The sequence below is a fragment of the Aethalodelphis obliquidens genome, unplaced genomic scaffold (genome assembly GCF_003676395.1).
Source record: "Aethalodelphis obliquidens isolate GAN/ISIS:26980383/991018 unplaced genomic scaffold, ASM367639v1 scaffold18, whole genome shotgun sequence".
Taxonomy (NCBI): Eukaryota; Metazoa; Chordata; class Mammalia; order Artiodactyla; family Delphinidae; genus Aethalodelphis; species Aethalodelphis obliquidens.
Genome location: NW_020837962.1, coordinates 766774 through 794161, shown reverse-complemented (window position 1 = coordinate 794161; position 27388 = coordinate 766774). Strand labels below are relative to the sequence as shown.

Genomic DNA, 27388 nt, shown 5'->3' with positions numbered 1-27388 from the left:
CTCAATAAAAATAGTTTTATAGTTTCTTACAGAAGTAAACATATTCTTACCATATGACCCAGCAAGTCACACTCCTTGGGATTTACTCAAATGAGCTGAAAACCTATGTCTGTACTAAAACCTGTACACAGTTATTTAGAGCAGCTTTCTTCATTAATTGCCAAGACTTGGAAGCAACCAAGACGTTCTTCTAAGTAAGTGAATGGATAAACTGTGGTACATTCAGATGACAGAATATTACTCAGCACTAAAAAGAAATGGGCTATCAAGCCATGAGCAGACATGGAGGAAACAAAAGCATATTACTAAGTGAAGGAAAACAATATGAAAGGCCACACACTGTATGAGTCCAACTATATGACATTCTGGAAAAGGCAAAACTATGGAGACAGTAAACAGATCAGTGGTTGCCAGGAGCTAGAGGAGAAAGGAGCGATGAATAGAGCACAGAAAATTTTTAGGGCAGTGAAACTACTGATACTGTAATGGTGGGTGGATACATGTCACTATACATTTGTTCAAACCCATAGGCTGTACAGCACCAAGAGTGAACCCTGAGGTCAACTCCAGACTTTGAGTAATAATGATGGGTCAATGTAGGTTCACTGATTGTAACAAATGTACCACTTTCGGGGGTCATGTTGATAACAGGGGAGCCTGTGAGTGTGTGGGGACAGAGGGTATGTGAGAACTCTGTACTTCACACTCAATTTTGCTGTGAACCTAAAACTGCTTTACAAAATTGTCTATTTTTTTAAGATAATTTTACCCCACTTTCATTTAAACAAAAATTAATGAAGACCACACAATCCTTGCAGAATGGTTGTTACAAAAATGAAATGCCAAGTGGCTGGGAAGCATTGCCCTAAATGCCTTTAAAGGCATATTTTCACAAAATGTTAATCATTCACGTACACTTGGCTTCAGGTTAAAAGAACACATCAAATTTTACATAATCATACAGGCATGTGAGTCATATATAAATGTGTTCTTGCACATAATTATAAAGCTATTAGTTTATTCTAAGCAAGCATATATGCTATGCTTAAATTTATCATCTTCAAACGCCACCTCTGCTCTTGCCGAGTTTTTACATTGCCAAAGTTTTAAATGTCTACTTTTCCTAAATCCCTCTTCAAGTCCAATTCCCATCCTATTTTTGTATAAGTTTTCTCCTGAAACTTCTCCTGGAGTTTGGAGCATGTCTGGAGGATAACTTCTCCCAACAACCTCATGAAAACCACCAGAAATGATGTACTAATTTAATTTATGAGTTCGTGAGGAGAGTTTGATGGGTCCTCTGTGTTTTTGTCTTTTCCTTCCTTGAATTTAAGTGTCTCAGCTCAGGAACCTATTTAAACTACTAGAACATATGGGAATTCCCTGGCGGTCCAGTGGTTAGGACTCGGAGCTTTCACTGCCAGGGCCCGGGTTCAATCCCTGGTCAGGGAACTAAGATCCCACAAGGCACGTGGCATGGCCAAAAAAAAAAACTACTACTAAATGCACTTTTTCAAGCCATATGTGGCCCCACACATTATGATACTGTCCCCTCAGAGAATACCACCACCAGCCCCTACCACTTCCACCTATGAAGAATAACTGTCCCGGGGTGATATGGCTGATGCCAAGTACCCTCAACCTTACTATGCACCCTCCAACAACTAGGTTCCTGGAGATCCCGAATGAAGGCCTAGGGAGCCATCGCCAAGCCTTCTTCTGGTTCCAGTGGACACCTCTTGATGACAGAACAGTCAGAGGAAAGCCCTTTGCACAAAGGTGAGTTGCTTGAATTTTTTTTTTTTTTTATTAAATGATACACTTAAAGTATAAAAGTTGCCTAGGTACAAACCAGTTATAGAATAATGCATACAAATGTGCTATAGACTACATGTGACAATTCTGTTTAGCTTCTATTTTGATGATTTTATATCAGTATCCAAAATGACAAACTCCAGCATTTTTTCTTAACCCAGTCCTGCATGATTGCAATTCCTGAGGTAAACAGTGTCCACTACCAACAGCCCTGCATGTAAACTAAATCCTCTGAGAATAATTCAGATATTTATACTCCCCATACAATACAATGGAATTCATAACTGTAATCAGGTACTATAGATTTCATTTAAAAAATGGAAATGAGCCCTTATAATACTTCTACATCTGTATATGTAATTTTAGCCCACCAATAGGGCCTCTCAAAATCCTTTGACTTGTAAAGTATGGTTTAAGGCAATTTTTTAAATAATTTTCTGCATTCAGATAAAAGTTCTTGGTTAATCTGTAAGGACTGAACCCTGACTACCACCAAAAATAAAATCAAGTTTCAATAATTTCCAAAAGCAGCACAGAATCTATACCCTGAAAAGAACGCCAATTCTGTCAACTACAGCGCTTATCACCTTCCCTGTGGAAAATGTTTAAGCTAAATGTTGTCAGTGTACAGGCGCCCATGCAGTTTTGTTCTGAATACACCTTATGATTTGTGCCAATCAGGTGTCTACTATAATAGTTTGTTGTTTTCAGTGAAATCAGTCTGAAGACTCCACATTATAAAAATGTCAATGAATATCAAAGTAGCATTTTAGAGATGGCACTATAAGAGCTCTTACTATTTTTCTACCCCAAGAATAAAAATCGACATTTAATAAGACACTCAGAGCCCATACAAGTAAGAGTTGGCCCTTTCATAGCTCATCTTGTAATTGCACAACTGAAGGCCACATGGAGGTTAAACAATGCCATCTTTTAAAAGGTACTTTCTGGTATTTCTCATAAAGCCTGTCTCTTCATGTTTATTCCACATTCTTCACGTAATAAACTCTTGGTTTACTTACAGCAGAATTAAAAGAATTATTCCCCCCCACACACCTTTTAATTAAATCTTCTAAGAGAAACCAAACTGTCTAAGGAAAGAAAAAGTACGTCGTTACCAAGTTTCAATGTTCAAATTTAGGTAGTAATTCAGATACTTAAACCTAATTATAAATGGTTATCTGAAAAATAGCTAGCTCCACCCCCGAAAACAATCAAACTTTATAGGAATTATAGTTTTTTCTGGTTTTGGTGTTCTTTTAAATTTTTTTTTTTTAAACATGAATGAATTTTCCTATAAATCCACATAATTCCAGCCTGAAGGAAATTTCATTAATGTGCCATGGTAAAGAACAGAGCAGGGAATTCCCTGGCAGTCCAGTGGTCAGGACTCAGTGCTTTCACTGCGGGGGCCTGGGCTCAGTCTCTGGCTGGGGTACTAAGATCCTGGAAGCCATGTGGTGCAGCCAAACAAAGAACAGAGCGTATGGCTATAAAGACCTGATTTTTTTTTAGAAGAATTTATAGGGAACTAAAAAACCCTTTCATTTCTCAAAACTTTAGGGGCCTTTAAAATCTTCCTAAAAACAACACATTTTCTTTCAAGTCAAATCTGGTAAGCTAGATGACAGAGTTAGCTTTTATTCACAAATGCAGTAAAACACAAGGGGCTAAAGGTTTTGCAGAAACTCACATTTCCACAAAGTACAAATATTAGTGATGAATTCTGGTAACATTAGGAGGATAAATAAGTTATTTAATGCATACAAGTTTATAAAAAATGCCCCACATGGAAATGTCATCTCTTCATTGCGGGAGAAGTGTGCAGGTTTTCAGTGTTAGCGCTCCTCCCCTGCTCCTTCTGTAGGTGGTCCTCTGCAATGAACAGAAGCAAAGGTCAGTACTCATCCCAAGTAAAAATGGGCAGCAGGCAGACTTATCTACATACATTATAGGATGTTATATATTTAATATTGTTTGAGTTCTTTAGATGGCTTAGGACAATAAAAGGGTTTTTTTTTAAAAACCCTATTGAAGAAATCAGAAATGTTTAGTACTAGGGACTCACTCTAATTTTTCACAAGTGTTTCCTGACTATTTTTTTGTAAGTGAATAGAATACACCCTGGAGTAAACCCATGGATAAGTACTTACAAACTTACACTGTATGTAAGGAATGAAATTCACAAGAAAGGACTGTGTATTCAATTAGTATTTTGAGGGATGCCAAAGCTCAACTAAAAAGAAAAACAACAAAAAACAAAAAACTTTTCTTCAAATAGAAATCCTCCCAGCAGCACCCTCTTGCGGCAAGAAGAAAACTAGCATGGTTTACAACTTCCTACCAAAATCAGAAAACCCCCCGAGAAATTGCAGAAAATGTTCTTCAGCCCAAAACAAGAAAGTTCCATGCAGGTTCAGAGGAGCCCAGAGCCTCTGTGACCACACACTGTGCTCCAGAATAGTAAAGAAAGGGCCCTAGTTATGTATGCTCCATTTCTTTTGTCCTGGGGGAGAGGGGAGCAGGTAGAAGTATTCTTGATTAAAAGAACCTAAAGAGACTTAACATCCAATGTGACAAAAATGCAACGCACAGGGACTTCCCTGGTGGTCCAGTGGTTAAGAATCCACCTTCCAATGCTGGGGACATGGGTTTGATCCCTGGTCAGGGAACTAAGATCCCAACCAGGGAACTAAGATCCCACATGCCATGGGGCAACTAAGCCTGCGTGCCACAACTAGAGAGCCCACGCACCACAATGAAGACCCAGCGCAGCCAAAAAAAAAAAAGAAAAAAATGTGATGCACAAACTAAATTCCTAAGAAAACATGAACCCCCCCCAATCCTAACCCCCAATTCCCCAAACACTCTTTACAAGTAAAAATACAAAACCTTTTTAATGACCATTTTGATAACAGGAGACAAAAAAATACAAATTTAGACAAGTTGTTAGAAATATGCAATTGTAGCACCAAAAATGCACACTAGATTTGCTAATTCTGAGGACAAGTTGCTGTACACACAGTCTTGCTAGTCCAGAGCAGCCCCTCATCCTCAGAGGCAGTGCAGAGTGCTAACACCACCACAGGTCTGGAAAATTCATCCCCCTCAGTGTTAGGCAACTTTGCTGGAAGAACAAGATCAACAATATCCTTAAGGCAAAACCATTTTAGGTTTTCTAGAGAAGTGTTATAAGAGTTAAGTATGTCACTCATGTACTTCATAGATGTGCAATAATGTTGAGCTGATAATGATTTTCTCTATTATAAAATATCTGGGCTTTTATTTATAGCAAAAACTACCTTGCTTTCAATATTACAAGCACTAATATCAGCAGCATTAATGAACTGGCTACCATTTCAAAGGTGAGTGTGCCTGTTATATAAACCCTCTTCATTTTTTTTTTGTACTCTGAAAGCTTTAATAAAAGAAGTGCTTTCATGATGGCAGGCTTTGGACTTATCTTCAAATAAAAGAGAATTTAATTTTAGTGTTTTATATTTCAGCTGGATGACTTTGTGTAGATAGAAGGTATATAATCTGAAGAATAATTATTTTAATACCTTTATAACGTCTCGATGTTGTCAAATAAAACTTATGTATCTTTCACACAATAAGTTGGAGTTGAGAAAGTAAATGGAATGCCTAAATGCCTAAATGTGTTACTGAAACATAATGCAATTTGGGGCTAACAATTCTTCACAATTCATTGCACGAGGTTCCTGTTGTGTCAGTAACATTTTTGATGATCAAGAAAAATAATTTGCAATATCACTGTTCTCCTATTAGTGCACTCATTCTCCTTTCTGAGTCTTCCACAGAATAGGTACCCAAAGCTTTGCTGAACTCGAATCTTTGATGTCTCTGGCACTTTATACAGACAGGAGCCAAGGTAACCCAAGGACTCTTGCATCCTCTCTAGCACACCCTGCCCCCACCCACCCAACTGGAACTAAAAATACCAACGTCATGGGTTTGCTGTGTTAACATGTGTTAATGTGTACAATATCCACCGGTGACAATTAAAGAGAAACTGGCATTATCATATATTCTTGGCAAGCATGTAAAGTGGTAAAGCCTTTTTGGAGGGGAATTAAACAATATCTACTACATTTTTTAATATGCATATATTTTGAACCAGCAATTCTACTTCTAGGCATCCACATAAGAAAAATACTAATGCTACCCTGCAATACTGTAAAAGCAAAAAATTTAAAACATACAAAAGTAGGACTTCCCTGGTGGTGCTGTGGTTAACAATCCACCTGCCAACGCAGGGGACACGGGTTCAATCCCTGGTCCGGGAAGATCCCACATGCCACGGAGCAACTAAGCCTGTGCTCCACAATCACTGAAGCCTGAGAGCTCTAGGGCCCGCGTGCTGCAACTACTGAAGCCCACACGCCTATAGCCTGTGCTCTGCAACGAGAAACCACCACAGTGAGAAGCCCGCACAACACAACTAAGAGTAGCCCCCGCTCACCACAACTAGAGAAAGCTCATGTGCATCAATGAAGACCCAATGCAGCCAAAAAAAAAAAAAAAGATACAAAAGTAGATCAGTAAAGAGTGATTAGCAATAGTACTATGGAATACTACAGAAAGAACGAGGTAGAAGCAGATCTACATAAATTGATAAAACAAGTGAAAAAAGCAAACTGTAGGAATAATATGCACAGGAACAGTGCATATAAATTTAAATATGCAGAAATGACTCCTGAAGGACACCCACCAAGCTGCTAACAGCACTACCTTCTGTGGAGGGGAGGGAAATCAAGGCGTTAGGGAGAGGCAAGGAGGGAAGAGGTTAGAGGGAATTTCACATTATACTACTGATGTTTAGACATTTACTCTTGTACTGTGTGTTTTGTTTTGTTTTTTAAGTTCTTGCCAAATAGTAGGCAATAATGACAGTTCCTTACCAATACCTGAAAAAGGAACTAAGAAAACTTCTCCATATTCTTTAAGTGGAAAGTGTACAGGAATGGCAATCAAGGGTGTTGATTCTGCTAAAAATGATCAGCTACAGGCTTTAGATGAGTCAATGAACCTCTTAGTCTTGGTTTTCTCAACTAAAATAAGAAGACGGGAATGATTTCTTTTCCAATGTTCCATGGACTTAGAATTCTAAGATATATAGAAGGATAACTCCTAGTAAAGTCAGAACTAACCTTCAAGAGATCACCGTGATTCACAAATATTTTGCTTTCAGATCTAAGAGACAGAGTAAGTATTTAACATGATCAATATATTTTTTTAAATATTCGCAATTATCTCAAAAGGCAATTAAATACTTTCTTTTTTTAAAATTTATTTATTTGTTTTTGGCTGTGTTGGGTCCTCGTTGCTGTTCACGGGCTTTCTCTAGTTGCAGCGAGCAGGGGCTGCTCTTCATTGAGGTACACAGGCTTCTCACTGTGGTGGCTTCTCTTGTTGCAGAGCACAGGCTCTAGGCACGCAGGCTTCAGCAGTTGTGATACGTGGGCTCAGTATTTGTGGCTCGCAAGCTCTAGAGTGCAGGCTCAGTAGTTGTGGTGCACGGGCTTAATTGCTCTGTGGCATGTGGGATCTTCCCGGACCAGGGCTCGAACCTGTGTCCCCTGCATTGGCAGGTGGATTCTTAACCACTGCGCCACCAGGGAAGCCCAACATGATCAATATTGCTCATGGCAGTTCAGGAAAACTGCAAAAGACAATTTGCACTTTAGATGTTTCTTAAAAGTTTACTTCAACAGTCAAGATTTATATTTGTTCTGGGAATTCCCTGGCAGTCCAGTGGTTAGGACTCCACGCTTTCACTGCCAAGGGTGCAGGTTCAAAAAAAAAAGATTTATATTTGTTCTGATAATCAGCTGCCTGAGCCCCACCTATGACTATCCTTAAAAAGAGAGATCAACTCTCAACCACAGTTGGAAACACTGAGCTATAAACCATTCAATTTAGATTATCAAACTGAGGTTCTACTGCTGATATAATCAAAACAACTGAAACCTCATTGGAAGAGTGAGCATTCTTAAAAGAAATATGAGCTGTTCTCCTAAGAATTTATTTATAGATAACTACAACACTACCACAAAGAGTATTCCCCCCACCCCCTCAAAAGAAAGGAATCCTGAAAATGCAAAGGACAACACATAAACCTCTGACTGCTCTATCTATATTCAGCAATCTTGCCTTTTTTCAGTCTTAGAGGGGAAAAAATTGATAATGTGATAAAAAGCTCCTTCTTCAGTACGCTAAGGATCTAAGCTACTCCAAAGAGTACAAAATCTATGTGAAAATCAAGTTTTTCAACACTTCTTTATAGAAATTATATCTAAGAATTTTGTCTAGTCATCTCCCCACCCCTCACAAGATTCTCCTTCTGAAAAGCATTGTTTTTTTGAGGATAAATAACACGGGCTAACTATATTGGATATAAATGGAATTAAACTTTGACTCAAAATCTTAGGAAAAACTGTTCCAAAGATAAAAACAGATAGGAAGAAAACATACTTGCTGATAGCTAAATGATAAGTCTCAGAAAACTCATACCCATTTGCTTTCTTCCATTAGGTTGTCTGCCAAGATTTGGGTTTGGAGGCTGAAGTGAAGACCCTTTCAGAAATGTATTTTGGATGTCATCCTTAGTTCCATGCAAGAAATGAGCTAAAATTCCATATAAAAGAGGTCTATAGCAGGAAGAAAATCAAAATCAATTCAATTTGAATAAATAGGAAAAGCTTAAAAATATCTACTCTTTAAAAGGTAGCCTCTGACACGAAAATAGCCAAGTAATTCACCAGACTTAAAAGAAAAAAGATGCATGGTTATTATCCAAATTGCAAACTTGTTCATGCCTTTTCAAATTTAAGTGTACCATTTAACTCTAAAGACAATTTTAAAATCCAGAGAAAACACTAACAAGTTAAACCTCACCTAAGCTGAAATACAATTTCAATCAATGCACAGGAATCAGCATTTTTTTTTTAAACTCCGAAGTCCAGTATAAGATTTCCCACTACCTAACATGGTCTGATACAAAACAACTATTCAATATATATTTATTGGATTAATAAATCCTTGCCTGGGTTCAAATCCTGGCCCTGCCACTTGACCTCAGCAAGATTCTTAACGTCCCCAGCCTCATAAATGTTTCTTCCTCTATAAATGAGGATAAGCATAGTCTCTACCTCATAGGGCAGTTATGGACAAAATGAGTTAATAAATATCAAGTGCTTAGAACCATACCTGGCACATATTAAATGGTATATAAATGCAAGCTATACAGGAGTCGGGCAAGAACTAGTATTTTAAAAGCTACTTTACAGTTTACAAAACACTCTTCTCTCTCTTCATTTTATCTTTACCTTGTGATATCATAATCATCATCTCCAATTTATAAATAAGAAAACCACAGCTCACTGAGGATTTGCTAGAGATTGCTTAGATAGTCAACAAACTTTACACTTGAACCCCAAGTCCCATATTCTTTTCCTTACAGCATGCTGCCTGGAGATTTACATTAGTGCCCTTGCACCAATGGAGGCTGCTCTGATGACAATAAAGAGTGGTTTTCCCTTGTTTCCAATATCACTGTTGAAAATAATCAATTTAATGGACTGTCTTTTTGAGATAATCTATCTACTTATTAGCAGGTGTGATGGTTCAAAGTATGACATCCTTTCCCTTCAAAAGGTGGAGTCTAACTGCTGTCCTCTTGAGTGTGAGCTGAACTCACTTCTCAGGAACTGAGTAAGGCATTAAGTGACAGCACTTGCAACTTTAGAGTCTAGGTCATAAACAGCATTGCGGCCTCCTCCTTGCCTTCTCTCTTGGTCATTCTCCCTAGGGTAAGTCAGTTGCCATGTCATGAGGACACTCAAGCTGTCCCGTGGAAAGGTTCATGTAGTGAAGAACTGAGGCCTCCGACAAGCAGCCATGTGAATGTGCCACATGGAAATGGATCCTCCAGCTCCAGCCAAGCCTTCAGATGACTGTATCTCCGGTCAACATCTTAACTGCAATCTCCTGAGTGAGACCAGCCACAGAAGCCACGCCCAGATTCCTCTCCACTGATAATAAATGTCTGTTGTTTTAAACCACCAACTTCTGGGGTAATCTGTTATACAGCAATAAATAACCAACTACACACAAAAGCAATTTTTCCATACCACAAAGAAACCAAGAGAGTGAGTTTCTCTATTTAATAAGATGCCTCAGCTCTTATAAAAGCTTCATACAGGAATATAAAATAGGTCTCTTTGTCTACTTTAAACCATTGTTTCCCAAAGTGTTAACTGGTCAAAGAAGATTTTTAAATTAAAAAAATTCTGTTTTCCAAATTTACAATAAAATTTACTTAAGATTTAAAATTTTTAAGACATATTAGAAAATATAAAACTACCACATTTAACCTGCAGCTTCATGAATATTAAGGTTTCTTTTTTCAAAAATCCTACTTAATGTTTTTAAAGTACAGCTTCACAATGCCTTATTTGCAATTCTGAAAAACAAAAACTCTGAAAACTAATTTTCTTCATAAATTTGGCACAAACTCATTTGGTGGCATGGCTTGACCTAATATAAGGTTATTATACACTTTATCTACTTTTTGTGAAAATTCTTAAGTTTCACTGAAAAATATTAATGTGACTATTAATGCTACTTCAGACTTCCACTGGAGCCTACACCATATATGGACCACATTACTTTTTGAAATCTGAAAACTTTTCAATGGAAATGCTTTAAAGCAACATTTGCTTTCAGAAAGCAAACTATTGGCAGCGTGACATGAGTTAGAAAAGAAAGTGACTGGAGAGAAACGGGACAGACGCCTCCTGAACTGCACGGCACAGGTCGTGAGGACAGACAGGCGCTACTGCACAGGCCAAATTGATGAGACTCGCAAAATGACTGGTGGAGAAGTAAGGAGCCGGAAGTGCAAGTGAGCTCTCAGGTGAAGACCTGAATGGCTGTATGAGGAAGCTATGAGGGGGGCTTGAAGAGATGAAAATAATGGACTTGATTTTTGGACACACAGAGTTTGAGATGCCAGCAGAAATGTGGGCCCGTAATTCACGAGCTCTGTAAGATTTAAAGCACAGTCACCAGCGTGGAGACATCATTAAAGACTCAAGACTACATAGAAAAGTGGGCAGGGGGACAAGAGGAAAAGAAAGTTAAGGACAAAACTTGGGGGAGAGTGCCCACAATTTAAAGGAACCTTAAAGGAGCCAATGAAGAAACTGTGACGACCATTAGGGAGACAGAAAAACCAAGACAGTAAAGGGTCATAAAAGACAAATGACAAGAAGTGTTTTAAGGAAGAGTTGTCAATATTACAAAACACTGCAGAAACTCAAGTAAAGCTGAGCTTCTCAAATTGGAAACAGATATATATCCACTCTTAGTGCTAGGGGCCTGGTACAAAGTACAGGTGGCATATGATCCCAGAACACTAATTTTACACAAAGATTTGAGGGAGAGTTCAATTTAATTGGCATGTCATTTAAAACATTTTAATGGTAAAAATAATTATATCATGAAGTAGAATGAAAAAATTCAATAAACCTTTTAGAAAGAGAAAACATGAGACTTCAAAGAAATTTCTTACCAGGGGAAAGGTGCTTTGATCTATGTTCCCAGGCCTCCTAGGTACAATTTTTTCTGCCATTCAGGGATCCTCTAGAAAAAGTTTAAGAAACACTAAAGTAGGAAAAAAACTAAGAAACTACTAGAAAGTGGTCACTCTTTTTCAAGAGCATAGTTTCAGTACAAATGGTGAGGGGAGAACTTAAAATGCAGAGAAGGCAAAAGAGGGGGTAATAACAAAATGAAAACAGGGGGTTGATCTTCACTAAGTTCAGGGATAAAAAGGAGTTAAGAGGTTTTTTTGGAGAGGAGAGATTTGAGTACATTCCCAAGTTGAAGTGAAGGAAGCAGTGAGGAGGAAGAGTTAAATGTGAGGAAGAAAACAACTGATAGAGCAAAGCCTCAGGTAAAAAACAAAAGGATGGATGAAGAAGCCAAGAGACGTGACCCTTAGGATAAAGCAGGGGTGCTCAGTCCTCTGAAACCACAGGCATTTAGCACCTACACACAGCTGCACACCGTAGACGTGTGCTAGATACACACTGGGCCCAAATAAATACCTCCTGAATTAAAATGAAATAAAACCACTGCTATGCAATTATGACTCCAATACAACAGTATCTGAAAACTTATTTTTTTAAAAAACTTCTTACATTGTATTATCCTTTGATTCTTCAAATGCATTTAGTTCACGGATGAGAAACTGTCTGTCCAATGGAACTATGGGTTGACCAGATTCTGGGGGGAAAATCATAAAACACTGAGTCTTTATTAATGTAAAAAGTAAATAGGATTTTGATAAAAACCACACTTACGAGGTATACACATTTTTCAGATTTTAGAAGAATGATGGCACACGCCAAGGCAGATGCAACTGTGTGTGATTTTATGACTTTCAGAATAGCCACTTTGTTAAATGCATATTTTAATACAGTTTAACATAAATTTATTTTTTAAATCCCCCAATTTTGAGTTGGGAAAATATTGTTTCTATATACTAGACTTCAGAAGTCCTATTTTCTAAGAAGCCTGTAAATTAAATACATGACAGTGCTGATATCCATTTGGCGGCAATAAATCTAAAAGTACAATAAACACTAATATGAAGTGCTGGCAAGGACACAGGGCAACTGGAACCCTCATACTCTGCCGGTAGGAGAACAAAATGTTGCATCCACTTATAAAGGTAAGCATACACTTACCACACACAACCCAGCAATCCCACTCTTAGCTCTTTACCCAAGAGACATGAAAACAACGTTCGGCCAAACTTGTAAATGAATGTTTTATAGCAGCTTGACTCATAATTGCCAAAAACTAGAAGCAACCCAAATGTCTATCAACTGATAATAGATACATCAATACAACCATACAATGGAATGCTATTCGGAGTGGAAAAATAACAGCATGGTCTCAAATGTGTTATGCTGAGTGAAAGGAAAAAGATTCAAAATGCTACATCCTGCATGGTTTCACTTATATGATGTTCTGGAAAAGGCAAATGATAGGTACAGAAAACAACAGATCAGAGGTTGCTAGGGGTTTGAGGGTAGAAGAGGTTGTCTACAAAGGGACACAATTTTTTGAGGTGATGGAAACGTTCTATATCGTGATTGTGATTGTGGTGGTAGTTACACAACTGTATGAATTTGGTAAAATCCATAGAACTATATACTAAAAATGGTAAAGAATCTTATATGTTAATTTTACCTCATTTTTTGTTTTAAAAAGCCAAGACACTGTAGAAACTTGACTATGTCATTATATTCCATTCTAGGTAAGCACAAGTCCAAGACATCTAATTGATGATATTTTCATATTCTTCTTTTCTGATTATTAATGTATTATATAGCCATCTATAACAAACTGAAGAAAGTGAAGATACTGATATTGAAGATCCTTAAACCAATAAAGATCATCAGTCTTTATTCAGTTAAGGTATTAACATTCAGTTAACATTAAATAAAAGATCTAGAATATTAACAAAAGATCTATCGAATGGAAAGTTCCAGCATCACAAATAAGGAATCCATTCTCTCTTCCAAAATCCACTTCATGATCTCTTTTCTTTGATGAGGCATATCTCCAAGGCACCAAACAGTCTTAAAGCACAGATTACACCTTGAACAAGGGAATCAAGTTATGTACATGCAAGGTGTTTTTGATCATCCTCCCAACCTCATCTCCCCCAGCCCAGAGGCAATGCTGATCCTGACTATTGTGCATATTCTTCCAGTTCTTTTGCTTTCTTAAGAAATAAAATTTAACAGATAAAATAAATTTCTTTTTAACTGTTGACTCCCTCCCCCCAATACCATTTCTCTCCCTCCCATCACTAGAATGAGTTTGGAGTTTACCTTCCTAATCCTTTTCTTTTTTTTTTCTTCTTCTTTTTAATTGAAGTATAGTTGACCTCTTATTTCTTTTTTTATTTAAGTATAGTTGGTTCACAATATTATATTATATTAGTTTCAGGTGTACAACACAGTTATTTGAAATTTCTATAGATTATCTAATCCTTTTTAGATATCATGCTTTCACATACATTTGTATACAGTGCCTGATCAATACATGGTAGCAATATTTTGAGGCTTTATCTCCCAATGTTTTATATTTTTTAATAAAGAATATATATTAAATCTCTGTGTGTGTATTTTTAAAGCATATACATAGAAAAAAGACGGACAGCACATAGGGTAAAATGTAAAGAATTGTTTATTCTCAATACCAGTAAACAAGTATTTATTGTCAGTGCCAGGAATTATGGATGATTTTTCAAAGTATGCACCTAGTTTAAGTGTTTATTGAGTTATTTCCCCCTATAATACAATAAACCTCACAAGCACTTGTTCAAGCTATGGAAAGAGCCCATGGGAGGTTTTATGTTCCAGTCATGTCCCAGATGATACTGTTTGGTAATGGAATTAGATTTCTAGGCTAAACACTTTCTGAGAATTGGGAGAAGGGAAGAGGCAGATTTCATATCAGGTAACTAACAATAAATAACCTCTTACCTGCTATGAGGACAGATGCTGTATACTTATATTTGTTGAATTCCAAATACTCCCGAATTAATTCATTAATTAGAAGGTTTTCATGAGACAATAATGGTCGAGGTTCACTTTCATCATCAAGAGCATTGAAAACTTCAGCTCGAATCCTTGCTTTTAAATGCCCTAATACTCCTCTTTTTTCCAAGGTGTCCTTTAAAACTGTTAAATATAAAATATTAATGCTTCAGTTACAGAAGGAATTTTGTCATTCTTAGCCAAACTCTGAAGAAAAATGCTTAAAAGGTAAATGGCATAACATGCACTTTCAACCTATACTCTATGACAAACTGAACAATCATCACATTAGCTACCACAAGCCACATTTGTAATAAAAAATAAAGTTCCTGAGTTGCGATGATTTACTATTTTAATATATTTAAGCAAATGCAAATTTATCCTTCCAACATCATCACTGTCAGAGGCTACAGACTGATACACATTCTTTAGTGAAGAAGAAAAGGGGGAGAGAAATATACTCAGCTTACTGGGACCTGAACTTATCTCCCAGTGTCTCATATCTTTTCAAGAATGGTTGTCACTGCAGACAGGTTCTGTATGTCACTAAAACCCTCTGGTCCAGAAAGTAGATGATTAAAGATAACAAGTACACTCCAAAAAGGAAGGACTATGTCGTGCCCTCTGTATAAAAACTGATACCCAGAAACCTTGGGAAATGGCCCATTCTGAACAAAAAGGTGGGCTTTTGTTCTGGGGGGTTTGTTTTTTAAAGGCAATTATGAGTTAATTCCTTAAAACAGTAAGATTTTGAAATTGTAAGCCTACTTAGAAATCTAACATGTAACTTTATCAATGTCATCTCAAGGAATCAGGGATATATATGCTGAACGTAATCTAACTTCTTGATAAGCAAGGGTCATTATTACAAATATCAGTAGTTATGATAATGAGATTTAGCTATAAATACTAATATGGATAGGGCTGAATTGGCATCATCCCTTGCAGTGGTCTGGAACCTTTTTTTTTTTTTTCTCTCACATTGTCCTTAATAGCTAAATAACAACTCCAGAGAATTAACACATTTCACCCATAGTGCCTAGAATAGAGAGCTGCCTAGAGGCATTATAATACTGTGCTGTATACTATTGGTTTAATAAATATAGTTTAATACTGTATTATGCTATAAATAAGTACACCCCAATAATGACAATTCAGAAAGGGAGCCCAGGGACTTCCCTGGCGGCGCAGTGGTTAAGAATCCGCCTGCCAACACACGGGACACGGGTTCGAGTCCTGGTCCGGGAAGATCCCACAGGCCACGGCGCAACTAAGCCCATGTGCCACAACTACTGAGCCTGCACTCTAGAGTCCGCAAGCCACAAGTACTGAAGCCCATGCGCCTAGAGCCCATGCTCCGCAACAAGAGAAGCCACCGCAATGAGAAGTCCCCGCACTGCAACGAAGAGTAGCCCCCGCTCGCAGCAACTAGAGAAAGCCCACGTGCAGCAACGAAGATCCAATGCAGCCAAAAATAAAATAAAATAAAAGGAGCCCAGGGAGTGTATCCAAGTAGGCATGGACATGAAATTTTTTTAAGCTTTGATAAACAACAAAAACCTGAGTCAGGTTTTGTTGATTAAAGAGATACAATCTGGACTAGACTTTAACCTTTCTTGGCCCTTATATGTAGATTCATCCCCTCAACCTTTTTTGCAGGTGTGTTAAGAGTAGTTATCACCCAGTCAGACTGTGCAACAGGCCCATAAAAGGCAGGTACAGCTTTATCATGTTGGGATCATAACTGAACCCCTGTTCTCCAATTCCATCTTTAGAAATTAGACGGAGAGATTTTTTCCCCCCAATTACTCTGTATTTGCACACAGCACAGCCTTGAACTCAGCAAAGAAATGAGAATTAATGAAGCTGGAGTTAGGAAACCCAGCATGTCCCATCACTACCTCAGCGGTAGATCACTAACTCCTGCCTCACTTGTCTTCTCCAACATGAGTTCTATGTCTCAGAGGTAGAACCAAGTAAGGTGGAAAAATGTGAGGGGAAAGTGCTTTAAAAAGGTGAAAGCCCATATAAGATAATTGATTGGCAAGCATTTTCAATGGGTTTCTCTTGAACACTAAGTATATTCAGAGCTGACAAATGCAGGAAAAGCATAAAGGGCTCCCTACATCTGTGTAGGACATCCCTTGTCTAGAGAGTTCTAGGGTTCCGTATCATCCTGATCTGTTCTCTATTATCATGGTTATTAAAACACTGTACCATGACAATTTCTTTGGAAAGAGCTTCTTAACCTGGTTTATATTCCAACGTATCTTTAAATCCTCAGAAGTTGCATGCAATAGTACAGGTGATATGTGTTTCCTGGGGAGAGAGTTCACCAATTCATGTCAAGTCTGTCCTTGTGGATAGAGGTATGCCTTTGTAATGATTGTTCATCAGTCCTGGGCCGCAAATATACATTTAGATCAATAATTCCTGAATCATATTCTCAAATCATACTCTCCCCACCAAATCTCTAAGAATCACTGATTTAGAGCCTAAATTCCCTGAAAAACGTAACTGGTTTTACTAGGCAGGCAGCAGTATCACTCAGTAACTAAGACCTGCAGGCCTGGTGCAGCATCTCTAGGTTCTCACTCTGCCTCTTTATAGCTAAATTACTTTAGTCGATCTATTTCACCTCTCAGCGCCTCAATTTCCTAATCTATGAAATGGGCATAAGGTTCATACACAGAATAAATTAGATAACACAGGCGCTGGGCTGTGCCTGACACATAAGGCTCGATGGCTAATAACTATAATTACTATTACTTGTTTGGACATTTGCGTCAAAATTAACGGTGTACAAATGTTCTCAGCTTAAGGGCTCGAACCTTTGTGGAACTTTTCCTAAAAACACAGGAGAATGGCCAAGCCAGACACCTTTCTACCTCCACTTTTTCCCCATGGAAAATCGCGACCCACCTCGCAGGTGGTTGTATGGACGCAATGAGATAAGCAAGCAAATGGTTTAGGATTGTGCGGAACACCAACAATGGTGGTTTAGACATTGGAATCATCAGCCCTGAGGAAAAGGCCCGGCCCACGGCCTCGCCCCCGTCGAGGTCCAGAAGGATGCGCCAGAGCCCCAAGGTGCAGAACTATAGACCTCTCAGGTACCTGGGGATCCTGGGACTCCTCCTCCAGCTCAAAGCCGGTTTAAACATTGTCCCTATGCAACCACATCCCCTCAGGGCCCCCGCGCGGCGGCCGCCACACCCTCTGGACGCTCCGCAGGCCCTGACGCCACAGAACGACCGCGAAAAGGCTGACTAGTGTTCCGCGCACCCTCATTTCGTCCCATCCTTTTCACAGGCTGAAGGCCGACAAAGTTCAGCCGGCAAGCTTCCCATTCGCACTCACCCGCCTTCAGCTCAGCAACAGTCGCCATTTTTCAACGGCCCACACGGGCGCGCCTAGGCCGTGCGCACGCGCAGCCCCGCCCCGCCCCGCGGCGTGGCCTGTAGCCAACAGGCTCGCCGCTCTCGCCGCGCCTAGTCCCGCCCCTCTTCGTTTACGTTCTCCGTGGTTGGATGGGGTGACGGTCCAGAGAGACCCCACCAATCAGCGAGTGCACTAGGCGGGCCCTGCTGAGGGAGGAGGGAGGGTAAGCCCGGGCTGAGGCAGGTTGGAACCTTACCAGGAGTCTTGCTGGCACCGTAGGGCTTATCTTTAGCCTTCATAATTTGCCCACTGCTCACCTCAGCAGCCTCAAGTACTAATCGTTAATAGTTACCAGGTATTAAACTTGAGAATGCATCAGAATCACCTGGAGAACTTGTTAAAACCGATTTCTGGGCCCCACCCCTGGAGTTTCTGATTCAGTAAATCTGGGGTGAGGTCCGAGAATTCCATTCTAACAAGTTACTAAATGATGCTGATGCTGCTGATCTTGGGGATAACTCCTTGAGAACCAGTGTATTAAGGGCTTACTATGAATGAGCCTGACACTCTTATAAGTGCTTTACATGCGTTGACATTGATTTCTCTATTACTACTACGTTTCACAAAGGAGGAAACTGAGTGTTTGAAGACTGCAGAGGCGTAACCAAGATCACCAGCAAATGGTGGAGGTGAGATTTGAATCCAGGCCTCTTGCTCTTCAAAGCCTGTTTTCTCCACTGGCGCTTAATACTGGGCAGTGCACATAAGGAATCCAAGAGCTATTTGTGAAGATTGATGAACGAATAAGCTCTAGCGTCCCAAGGAAATGAAGAAAAAGGAACAAGGGAATAATGTACCCAAAACTGAGTGTGAGGTTCTATGATTCCAGTTGTATTCCCAGAAAGGTCAACATTTTTGACCTAGAACACTGCCTTTTAAACTACTAGTCTTAACCCAATAGTAGATTTTGAAATCTATTAGCATATCCCAATGAACATATTTTCAATAAAATGGAATGGAACAAATAGAAAACATAGAAGTATTGTTTTTGAAACTTTTGTTTCAGGTCTATATGTGTGTTCTGGTTCCTGGTGTATTTCTTAAAGTGGATGGCAGTGAAAAAAAGCTTCACAGCCATTGTAACCTAGAGGAACCCATTCCTATTCCAAACTCGACTCATTTTGACCTCGTGGGACACAGATCTGTTCTGTAACGTTAGAACAGTGCTATCCTGTTGCACTTCCCTATTCTGTAAAGCCCACAGTGCCTGAAATCCTAGCCAGCATCTGAAGAGATTTATGAGGATTAACTAAATTCCGTAGGCAGAACGTTTGAGCTCTTTGGAAAAAGTGTTTGTGAATATACTGATGAGGAACTCAGAGAGAGAGAGACAAATAATAATGATTAATAGTGGTAATCATACAATAACTATTAACCTCCATTGCCACTCTCTGTGTGGCAGGCCCTGCTCTTAAAACTCTACTTTAAGTCCTCACCAACAGCCCTATGAGATAGATACGCATAGAGCAGTCGTCTAAAGTGAAATCTCATTCAAAATTGTAGTGATATTGGGTAATACACTGTGTTGGTGATGATGTGGTGAAACAGGTATTATTAAGATGTTACGGAAACACCAGAATGAACTTTTTGGCCAACACAATGCCATACCTAGCTCGTAGGCAACGAGACTGGCCCCACCTTCTCAGAAGGCTGTTTAGCATACCTAAACAACCTTTCACATCCTTGGCCCATCAATTCTAGTTCTAAGACTATATCTTACAGTTATACTCATACCCGATTTTAAAGGATATGTGTATAAGAATATTCATTGTAGCACTGTTTGCGGTAGACAAAATTCTATATATACCTATGGGAATGGCTGAAATAAAAACAACTGACAATGACAATACCAAATGCGGGTGAATTAGCATATATTGCTGGTAGAAAGACAAAGTGGTACAGTCACTTTGGAAATCAGTTTGGCAAGTACTTATTAAGTCAAACATGCACTTACCATACAGCCCAGTAATCCCACTCCTAGATGTTTACCCAAGAGAAATAAAAACTTATGTCCACACAAAAACTAGTATGCAATGATAGCAGATTTATTCGTGATTGCCCCAACTGGAAATGACCCAATGTTTTCCAGCTGGTGAATGGATATAAACTAGCTGTGGTATATCTGTACCATGGAATATAACTCAGAAATAAAGAGGAACCAAACACTCATACACACAACAATATGGATGAATCTCAAATGCATTGTGCCTAGTGAAAGCATCAAGGCTCAAAGGCTGCATCCTTTATGATTCCATTTATATGGCATTTTGGAAAAGGGAAAGTCCTTTTGGGCGGGGTACAGAGAGCAGATCAGTGGTTGCCAGGGGCTGGGGATGAATGAAGGGGATGACTATGTATAAAGATGCACTAGGGAGACTTTTGGAGTGATGAAATTGTTCTGCATCGTGGTTGTGACTACATGATTGTATATGTTTATCAAAATTCATAGAGCTGTACACTACCGCATGTATACCTCAATCATCTTGACTTTTAAAAAATAACTGGAAATAACAATATCATCAGTAGGGGGATTGGTTAAGTAAATTAAGGTAAATGAAATACTATGCAGTCATTCCAAAGAAGAGGGAGCTCTAAACATATATATGTAATTATCAGAAAGATGAATAGATAGAAATTTTTAAAAGCACGGTACGGGAGACTGTGTGTAGTATGTCACCGATGGTCTTAAAAAAGGGAAAATACTATTTGTTTACCTATGAAACCATTCTTCATATAATTAAAAAACTCATCCTTCTCTGTGATGACCTAGATGGGGGGGGAGAGGAGGAGGGAGGTCCAGGAGGGAGGGGATATAGGTATGCATAGAGCTGACTCATTCCATTGTGCAGCAGAAACTAACACAACATTGTAAGGCAATTTTACTCCAATAAAAAAAATTAATACCTAAAAATAAAGAGAGAGAAGCTTGGGGCAAAAAAACCCCCAAAAACCCAACTCATCCTGAAACTGTGCCTCATATGATTAACAGAAACTGGTCACTAATAGAAATTCTTGAGGTTGTCTAACAGCTTGCTTAAAAACCCCTCTGCTTGTAGCCCACCTTCACTAGGCAAGCTTGCCTTAATTATTTTGTTCAAATTGCATAGGCAGCAAGCTTCATGAAGCCTAAACAAGATGTTTGCCTGAGTTGTTTTCCAGGAACTTGGAGTCAGCTGTGTCTTATTCAAGCTCAATCAGGCTAAGACTGGTTGGGACCACCAACCCTAAAACTGGGCCTGTGCGGGTGTCTGATGAATAACCTTTTGATGTCAGAGGGCCAAAAATGCCACCCTCGGATCGTGCTAAGTGCCTCCATTTTTGAACATACATCCCATGAAAAAGCGTGTAACTCAGATACGTCTGTGTAGAACAGTGATTACCTCACATTTTCCCTACCTCCAATCACCTTTCCCCATATCTAAGACCAACCTTCTTTTTTTTAATTAACTAATTAATTTATTTATTTTTGGCTGCGTTGGGTCTCCGTCGCTGCACGCGAGCTTTCTCTAGTTGCAGCGAGCGGGGGTTACTCTTCATTGCAGTGTGCGGGTTTCTCATTGTGGTGGCTTCTCTTGTTGCAGAAGCACGGGCTCTAGGTGCGCAGGCTTCAGTAGTTGTGGTGTGTGGGCTCAGTAGTTGTGGCGCACGGACTTAGTTGCTCTGCGGCATGTGGGATCTTCCCCGACCAGGGCTCGAACCCATGTCCCCTGTACTGGCAGGCGGATTCTTAACCAGTGTGCCACCAGGGAAGCCCCATCCTTCTTCTTTATCCCATAAATATCTCAAGCCCCTCGCCTGCAGAGAAGTGGATCTGAGATTTGTTCTCCTGTCTCTTCACTTGACTACCTTGTAAATAAACCCTTTTTCTGCTGCAAACCTTGGCACCTCAGCATTTTGGCTTGTGGCACATCAGGCAAACAAACCTGGTTCAGCAATAGCTATACATAGCACACATCTGAAAAGATATACAAGGAAGTACAAACAAAAATTGCCCCTGGGGAAGACTGGATAGCTAGGGGTCAGTGGTCAGAGAGAGACATTCTTTAATCCGTAGAGTAATTTTGATTTAAAGTTTTAATTATGTGTTTACATTACTGTGCACAAGCAGCTGTGTGCAGGTGAAACTTGATAGCCCTGCTTTTGACCACATTAAGGGTCTTGACATGCTCAATTCTTGAAGTGTGGGGGGGTAAGTAACACCTCCCTTGACCAATGGGAGCCAGTGAATACTCCATGTCTCAGGTGGACATTTATGAGACATATTCTACATAGTTCCCTAGAAGGTCTCCAGTGGGATTAAGCCCTAGTTGCCCAGAGCAGTAAGTCACTACTGCACTGATTTCACCTTCTTCCCAAGTTCACTGTCACAGTTCCCCCACTCCAGTTTCTCAGAATTCTTCCCTGCAAAAAGCTATTTCCACAATAACTCCTTGTCTCAGATTTTGCTTTTTGGGTTAAACCAAGCTAGGACAATTGAAGGAAATGCAGAGTTCTTGAACGATTCTTCATCATCGCAATGAGGAGTTTCAGCTTCTTGACACAGGATCATTGCAACTGACCACCTCAAGTGCAATAAATGGCAGCTCATAAACTTCAATCTGAATTCACGAGCTCTTATGATGACAAAATGGGAATCTTATTGTTGCAGCTCACTTTTTTGTATGTTATCATTATGTGATATTGTACGCTGATGCAAATATTCAGTTGGCCAAAAGTTCGTTCAGAGAAGCCGAACAAACTTTTTGGCCAACCCAATATATGTAACTGATGTGTACAGAGAGCATTCCAAACGAGGGAAGGAAGGGTACATAGAGGAAGGACCTGAAATGTCTTCTCGAACCACAGAGACTTGCTTTGGGGTTTTAATAATCTGGTTTCCGGGGTTGGCTGCCTCTTTCTGTAAACAAAGTCCAATTAGGACACAGCCATCGCCACTTTCTAATGTAGGGTCTGTGGCTGCTTTCATGCTACAAGAGTTGAGTAGTTGTAAGAGACCACTTGTAATGGGGCCCACAAGCATAAAATACTCAATCTGATCCTTTAATAAAAAGTTTGTTCTTGAGTTGTCCTGACTTCTTGTTCTATGATTTTTCTAGGCAAAGAGTATATTATTAACAAATGGACCATTATTATTTTCAGAGCAATATCCATTAATAATAAACAGAGCAACCAACATTTATAAGCCCTTACTGTGTGCATGTTATTTCACGTCATCCTAAAAATACTGGGACTTCCCTGATGGCTCAGTGGTTAAGAATCCTCCTGCTAATGCAGGGGACACGGGTTCTATCCCTGGTCTGCGAAGATCCCACATGCCTCAGAGCAATTAAGCCTGTGAGCCACAACTACTGAAACCGCACGCCCTAGGGCCCACGTGCCGCAACTATTGAACCCACGTGCTGCAACTACTGAAGCCTAAGCCCCTAGAGCCCGTGCTCCGCAGCAAGAGAAGACACCACAATGAGAAGCCTGTGCACCGCAACAAAAAGTAGCCCCCGCTCGCCGCAACTAGAGAAAGCCCTCACATGGCAGTGAAGACCCAATGCAGCCAAAAACCAAAACCAAAACAAAACAAAAAAACTGGGAGGCAGGTATATCATCCCCTTTCATAAAGAAACTGGGGTTTAGAGAGTTTATGTAACTTTCAGGTAAATGGCAGAGTCAGGACGACCTCAAGTCCACTGACCCCTGCTCAGCTATTTCAGTTATCCTGAACCAGAGGCACTTCTTCCCTGCCCCTCCCATTGCCCCCCACCTCCGGCTCTTACCACTGGACCTTTGCATATGCCCTTCCCTCAGCCTGAAAACTTCTTCCTGCTCTCTCCTCTCCCTCCTAGTTGATTTCCACTCATTCTTCAGATCTCATTTTATATCTCATTTCTTACTAAGAAAGAGTAAGAAATCTGGCTAGAATAGGTTTCTCTTCTCATCTATTTTGGGAGCTGGGAGGGGCTGAGAAAAGGGAGGAATATAGAGATAGGAGAAGGCTTCCAAATAGAGATGTACCTCACCTGGTTCCCCAACCAAGGCTCAAGGTCATGCCCCTTCTTGAGGGCAGACCACTTCCAGTGCCTGGCCCATGCTGGAGTATAAAGGTCCAGACTTCGCACCACAGCTTGGGACAATTCAATGGGGACCCCTCAACTTCAGAGCTTCCTGTGGTAGGTTGAGGCCTTTCTGGGACCCAGCTTCCTCCTCCCCTCTCCTGATCCCCCTCCCTAGGTGTTGAACCCAAGAGCCCTCTCTAATAATAATCTCACTTCCTAATAACCTCACTCTCCGAGTCAGCTTCTCTGGGAACCTGCCACTCAATCCCAGAGACCAGGGATAGCTCCAATTGCCCTTGGTCCCCTACCTTCCCCCGGTTCTCTGATGACTCATCACTCAGCAATTCCAGAGTTTAGGGCATTCCCTGCATTGCACCTGGAGAGCAGCAGGAATGTAACGTCACAGTCATCCTCAGAACGCCCCAGAATTCCCCCACCCTGCACCAGCACCATGGCAGAGCCACCTACATAGGCTGGACGGAGACTCTGTTTCACGTCCGGTGCCCACACTGGACTGCTTTGAAGGACAGAAACCTTGCCTACCTTGCTCTTCTCTGGTAGAACAAATATTTGTAGAATGACTGAATGAATGAAGTCCTGCAAGGTGGCTCATCTTACAAATGAAACTGAGACTCAGAGACGTAACTGACGCACAACAATTGACTATGAGTTGTGGAGTGGGGATTGCAGCCCAGCCCTTCTCCTCCAGAGGGACTAAGAAAATGGAACCCACGGAGATCATAGGTCCTGATTTCTGCACTGTGGCATATACATAGTTCTCACATTGGAACGTTGCCATGTAGGAGATTTTAGAGTGGAATGTTGGGGGGTAGGAAGAGACAGTGGCAATTAATGTAAGTCCTTTAGAGGAAGTAAAATGAATCTGCCAGGTAAAATGACATTCTCAAGCCACTGCCAACAGGACATTTTTGGAGGGATGGATGAGCAATAAATTCATCAAATGCTTTGTTTACCAAGAGGGCTAAGGATTAAGGAATTCTTGAGGTAACTCTTGCTGATGTATTCTATCAGAGAATCCCAGCTGGACCAAAGCTGCTGGTTGAGACCAAAAGAGTTAAGTCCCTTACCAAGATTTAGTCACCTCCCTCCTGGTAGGGTCCCTTTTCTTAGGAGCTGCAGGAAAGGCTGTCTGGAGAATGGGGGTGAGGTGGGGAGTGCAGATGGAATTTTACAAATTGGAGACAGCTACTTTATAGAAACGTTATCCTCAACAGACAAGTTAAGGCATCTTTTGAAAATACGACATGCCTGCACGTAAGTCATTCACAGCCCCCGAGACTATGGCATCTAAGCTGCTGAGTCAAAGGGATGGGTCTGAATCCCAGGGGAATTCAAATTCCTTCTGATTCACTAAGGAGGAAAACAGCTACTGTCTTTTTTTTTTTTTGCAATATTGTTGCACTGAGCACAGTGCTAAAAATAGAAGTGACTTATTTTTTAAATACTTGCCTCTTACTAGACACTGTGTGAGACATTTTGCATGTATTATGTAATTGAATCCTCACTTTACCCCAGGAGGTATTACTGTTATCCTGCTTTAAAGATGAGATGAGGAAACAAGGCTTCAGGAGGCAAAGTGACCTGCCCAGGTCAGACAGCTGGACTGAGACCTGACCATTCAAACAGTCTGATGCCAAGTCTAAGTGTTGCCAAACAAAGTTTGTGTGCCTGAAGCATAGTAAGGCCAAACAAACCAAAAACGTCAGAGTTTGGAGCAGAGAAAGGTTTACTGCAGGGCCAAGCAAGGAGAACAAGTGGCTTGTGCTCAAAAACTTCAAACTCCCCAATTGTTTGGGGGGAGAAGTTTTTATAGGCAAAATTTGGCATGAGGGCTGCAGGGTGTGTGACTTTCTATTGATTGGTTGCTGGTGAGGCAACAGGGTGGTACTCCAGGGATTTCATGCTCAGCCTGAATTTACCATCCTCTACCCATGTGGGGGCCATAATTCTGCAGAAGAACTCAAAGATATTGTTATATATATACTCCTTGAGGGGGAACCAGGACGCTGCCCCAAGGCTGCCCTATTGATTCTTGACTGCTCCTCCCTTGTTCCTGCATTCCCTCCCTTCCCTTATCTGCCCTTTTGGAACTCAGGGAAGGTCAAGGAGACTGAATGAAGCTTATTTCCTACAAACAAGAAACGGGGGACACAGAAAGGATTTGTAGCTGGGAGCCCCACAGGGTCCTGCTCGGTTTCACAATGTATGTTTCATTCATACAACAAGTGGACAGACTATTTGATATTCCAGATGGGCTAGACAAACCTATGATGTGTGGTTGTTATAATGAACTTACAGATCCACACAATAAGGACGTTTTCATGCTGGAAAAGAATGTAGGATAAAGATGCTGTCTTGTCCAAAATCTCTCCCAGCTTTCCTAGTGTTTATCTCAGTTAGGGCTTCCATGTCCTCTCTGAGCTCCAATCATCATGAGACTATACACAGTAAAACCGAAGCAGAGAAGGGTCAAGGACCTTGTTCAGGGTCACAGAGGTCACACAGCTGTTTGGGAGAGGAAAATTTCTCCTTTACCCCTTTGGGTTATTTTGACTGGTCTAATAATGAAATTGACATAAGAGAGATAAACAAATCTACTTTTGTACATACAGAGGTCACACAGGTATAGGACCTAAGAAATGACCAAAGCAGGCTGTTTATAGACTCTTTTAGACAAAGTAACAAGTGAAGGTTACCTGCTTTAAAGCTTTTTGGCAATATTTGTGGAGAAGGTTTTGAAGATTTGTATTTGCTCTTGACAAGTACATTGACCCTCGAGCAACACAGGTTTGAAATTCACAGGTCCACTTAGACATGGGCCTGCACATCCTGCACAGGAACCACATGATCTGTGGTTGGTTGAATCCATGGATGTGGAACTGCAGATACTGAGGGATGAGTGTAAAATTATAAATGGATTTTTGATTTCTTGGAGAGTTGGTGCTCCTAATCCCCATGATGTTCAAGGGTCAGCTGTCATCTTAAGGAGGCTGTGATTTAGAGTTTGGGCAAGAGAGCCCTTTTAGCAGTTTGTATTTTTATTTTTTTTAATTTAAATTTTTTAAAATTTTATTTATTTTTGGCTGCATTGGGTCTTCGTTGCTGCGCGTGAGGGCTTTCTCTAGTTGCGGCGAGCGGGGGCTACTCTTCATTGCGATGCTTGGGCTTCTCATTGCGGTGGCTTCTCTTGTTGTGGAGCACAGTCTCTAGGCGCGCGGGCTTCAGTAGTTGTGACTCTCAGGCTCTAGAGGGTGGGCTCAGTAGTCGTGGCGCATAGGCTTAGTTGCTCCGCGGCATGTGGGATCTTCCCGGATCAGGGCTCGAACCCGTGTCCCCTGCATTGGCAGGCGGATTCTTAACCACTGTGCCACCAGGCAAGTCCCCAGCAGTTTGTATTTTTAAAAGCCCTCAAAAATAAAATAA

General features: G+C 40.4%; 1 protein-coding gene across 6 annotated transcripts; it reads right to left on the bottom strand.

The window, feature by feature from the left end:
• Positions 1 to 1784: 1784 nt before the first annotated feature.
• CEP20 (centrosomal protein 20) lies at positions 1785 to 17926 on the bottom strand. 6 transcript variants are annotated; one of them, XR_003435064.1, is made up of 7 exons: positions 17742 to 17859; positions 14403 to 14600; positions 12042 to 12126; positions 8350 to 8486; positions 6987 to 7029; positions 6299 to 6887; positions 1785 to 3690 (listed from the first exon to the last, which is right to left on the bottom strand). XR_003435064.1 is itself a non-coding variant. In XM_027117289.1 (6 exons), the coding sequence occupies exons 1-5, from the start codon at positions 17842 to 17844 to the stop codon at positions 7007 to 7009; spliced, it is 546 nt and encodes a 181-aa protein (XP_026973090.1). In that variant the 5' UTR covers positions 17845 to 17859; the 3' UTR covers positions 1785 to 3690; positions 6987 to 7006. The 6 variants fall into 6 exon arrangements, 5 of the variants coding, with proteins under 5 accessions (XP_026973090.1, XP_026973091.1, XP_026973088.1 ...); XM_027117289.1 differs by lacking the exon at positions 6299 to 6887; XM_027117290.1 differs by lacking the exons at positions 6299 to 6887; positions 6987 to 7029 and having other exon boundaries at positions 17817 to 17926.
• Between the last annotated feature and the right edge of the window lie 9462 nt (positions 17927 to 27388).

Bases quoted from the DNA above. Each gene is read 5' to 3' on its own strand.
- CEP20 (XM_027117287.1), bottom strand. From the start codon at position 17,844: ATGGCGACTGTTGCTGAGCTGAAGGCGGGTGAGTGCGAATGGGAAGCT. The intron at 8,487-12,041 runs GTAAGAAGTTTT...TTCCTGCTATAG, and splicing joins GAATCAAAGGATAATACAAT to ACCTCTTTTATATGGAATTT. The intron at 3,691-8,349 runs GTATGAGTTTTC...TGTTCATTGCAG, and splicing joins TAATGGAAGAAAGCAAATGG to AGGACCACCTACAGAAGGAG.